This window comes from Penaeus monodon, chromosome 23 (assembly GCF_015228065.2).
Source record: "Penaeus monodon isolate SGIC_2016 chromosome 23, NSTDA_Pmon_1, whole genome shotgun sequence".
In the NCBI taxonomy this organism is placed as follows: Eukaryota; Metazoa; Arthropoda; class Malacostraca; order Decapoda; family Penaeidae; genus Penaeus; species Penaeus monodon.
This window is the reverse complement of record NC_051408.1, coordinates 15481288-15483369: the sequence shown is the minus strand read 5'-3', so window position 1 is coordinate 15483369 and position 2082 is coordinate 15481288. Positions and strand designations below refer to the sequence as shown.

General features: G+C 60.1%; 1 protein-coding gene across 1 annotated transcript in view; it reads right to left on the bottom strand.

Moving 5' to 3' along the window:
- The window catches only part of LOC119588147 (twitchin-like), a gene marked incomplete in the record, with an annotated part of 124648 nt that overhangs the window by 17376 nt on the left and 105190 nt on the right, over positions 1–2082 (bottom strand). Inside the window, 4 exon segments of the mRNA XM_037936853.1 lie at positions 20–319; positions 428–1315; positions 1425–1575; positions 1735–1989. Coding sequence (XP_037792781.1) covers positions 20–319; positions 428–1315; positions 1425–1575; positions 1735–1989 — 1594 coding nt within the window.

The following is a 2082-nucleotide window of genomic DNA, read 5'->3' as shown; positions in this document are numbered from 1 at the left end:
AAAGCTTCTCTGAACTTACGGAAGCTGATGCACTTGATGTTCTCGCTGGGGTCGCTCCAGGGGCCCTGGCCGGCGGCGTTGACGGCGGCGGCGCGGAACTCATACTCCTGGTGCTCGATGAGGTTGATCACGCGGTACGTGGTGTCCTTGATGAGGGCGTGGTTGGCCTTGCTCCAGATGCTCTCGCCCACGACGCGCTTCTCCACGTTGTAGCCCTGGATGTAGGCGCCGCCGTCGTGGCGGGGCTTGATCCAGCTGATGGTGATCGAGTCCTCGGTGGACTCCAGGCCGCGAGGAGCTCCTGGGGCGCCCGGGGGATCTGGAAAGGGAAGTCATGATATGGTAAGATTGCAAAGATACGTCTGTGCAATGTTTTGCGATTAGACGTGAGTTAGCAATAATTTTCTGCGTTGGAGGCGCGTCTTACCGAATGGATGCCTGGCCTTGATGGGCGTCGGCGACGTGCAGGGGTCGGAGGTGCCGTACTGGTTCTCGGCCATCACACGGAACTCGTAGTCCTGGTTGACCGTGAGATTGCGGATGCGGAGGAAGGGCGCCGTCACGTAGCTGCTGACCTTCACCCAGTTGCCGCGGCCCTCGCGCTTCTCCACCACGTAGTTGGTGATCTCTCCTCCTCCATTGTCCTTGGGAGGATTCCAGAAGAGGGTGAGGGCGTCGCCGTTGAACTCGTCGGCGCGAAGGTTCTCGGGCGGAGCGGGCCTGTCCAGGACGCGCACGTTCACGTTCACGGAGTCGAATCCGGACGGGTTCTGGAGGCGGAGCTTGTACGGCCCGCTGTCCGTGCGCTTCGAGTTGGTGACGATCATGGCGCAGTAGTCGTCGGTGAGCTTCTCGTGGATGCGCGTGTCGCCCTCGATGCTCATCTCCTCGTCGTCGTGGTACCAGATGGACGTCGGTTTCGGGAAGCCGGTGTACGGGACGTGGATGGAGAAGTCCTCGCCGGCGCGCACGGTGATGTCGCGGATGCCGCTGAGGTCGATGCGAGGCTTGTTGGCCTGCTCCTCGATCTTGATGGGCGCGGACGGGCGCGACGGGGCCGAGTTACCCACGTCGTTGACGGCGATCACGCGGAACACGTATTCCTGCAGCTCCGTCAGGTTGAGCACAGTATAGTTGGTGTCGGGGTGAGGCAGGTTGTTGTCCTGAGTCCATTCCTCCTCGTCCTTCTTCTTGTACTCGAGCAGGTAGCCCCTGATCTTGGAGCCGCCGTCCTGGCTGGGCGGACGCCACGACAGGGTCACGCAGTTGCGGCCGATGCGGTCCGGCTTGGGCGCGTCGGGCGGCCCGGGCAGATCTGCAGGACGAACAACGCAGTGATAGAGTTCATACATGGTCTAATATAATCACATCAAATGCACAAAAAACAAGTATCCACAACAAAACAGAAAAGAAGAAAGACTTACACTTCTGGACCTTTGCCACGATGGAGTTGGAAGGCTTGCTGGGTTTGCCGGGGCCGGCCTCGTTGACGGCGATGATGCGGAAGTCGTAGCGGCTTCCCTCCGTCAGGCCCTGCACGGTGTACTCCGTGTTGGGCGTCGGGTAGTGGTTGACCTGGCGGCGAGAGCGACAGAGTTAGGATTTACTGTTTCACTTTGCCAATTACTTTATGAAAACGGTGCCCAGGGAGGGCTTTTTGGTCGGAGACCGTCAATGTCTTTCGTTCCCTTCCCGAGTTGAGGCCAACAGTCCACACGCATCCACTCGACTCACCCTTATCCATTCGCCACCACGCTCGCGCTTCTCGATGATGTAGCCGGTAACGGGACGCCCTCCGTTGTCCGCGGGCGGCTTCCATTCGAGGGTGCAGGTGGACGGGCTGTAGCCGAGGATGTCGGGGCGCTCGGGCGCGTCCGGCGGGTCGAAGGGGTTCTTGGCCTCCACCGGCTTGCCCTCCAGAGGCTCCGACACGCCGTACATGTTCTCGGCGCGGACGCGGAAGCGGTACTTCTTGCCCTCCTCCAGGCCCTGGGGGAGGGAGGGGGGGGATGCTCATTTGATCGTGGTCCTTATTGGTAGAAATCTATCATTTATAGATGATGAATCATATAGAGAAAAAGA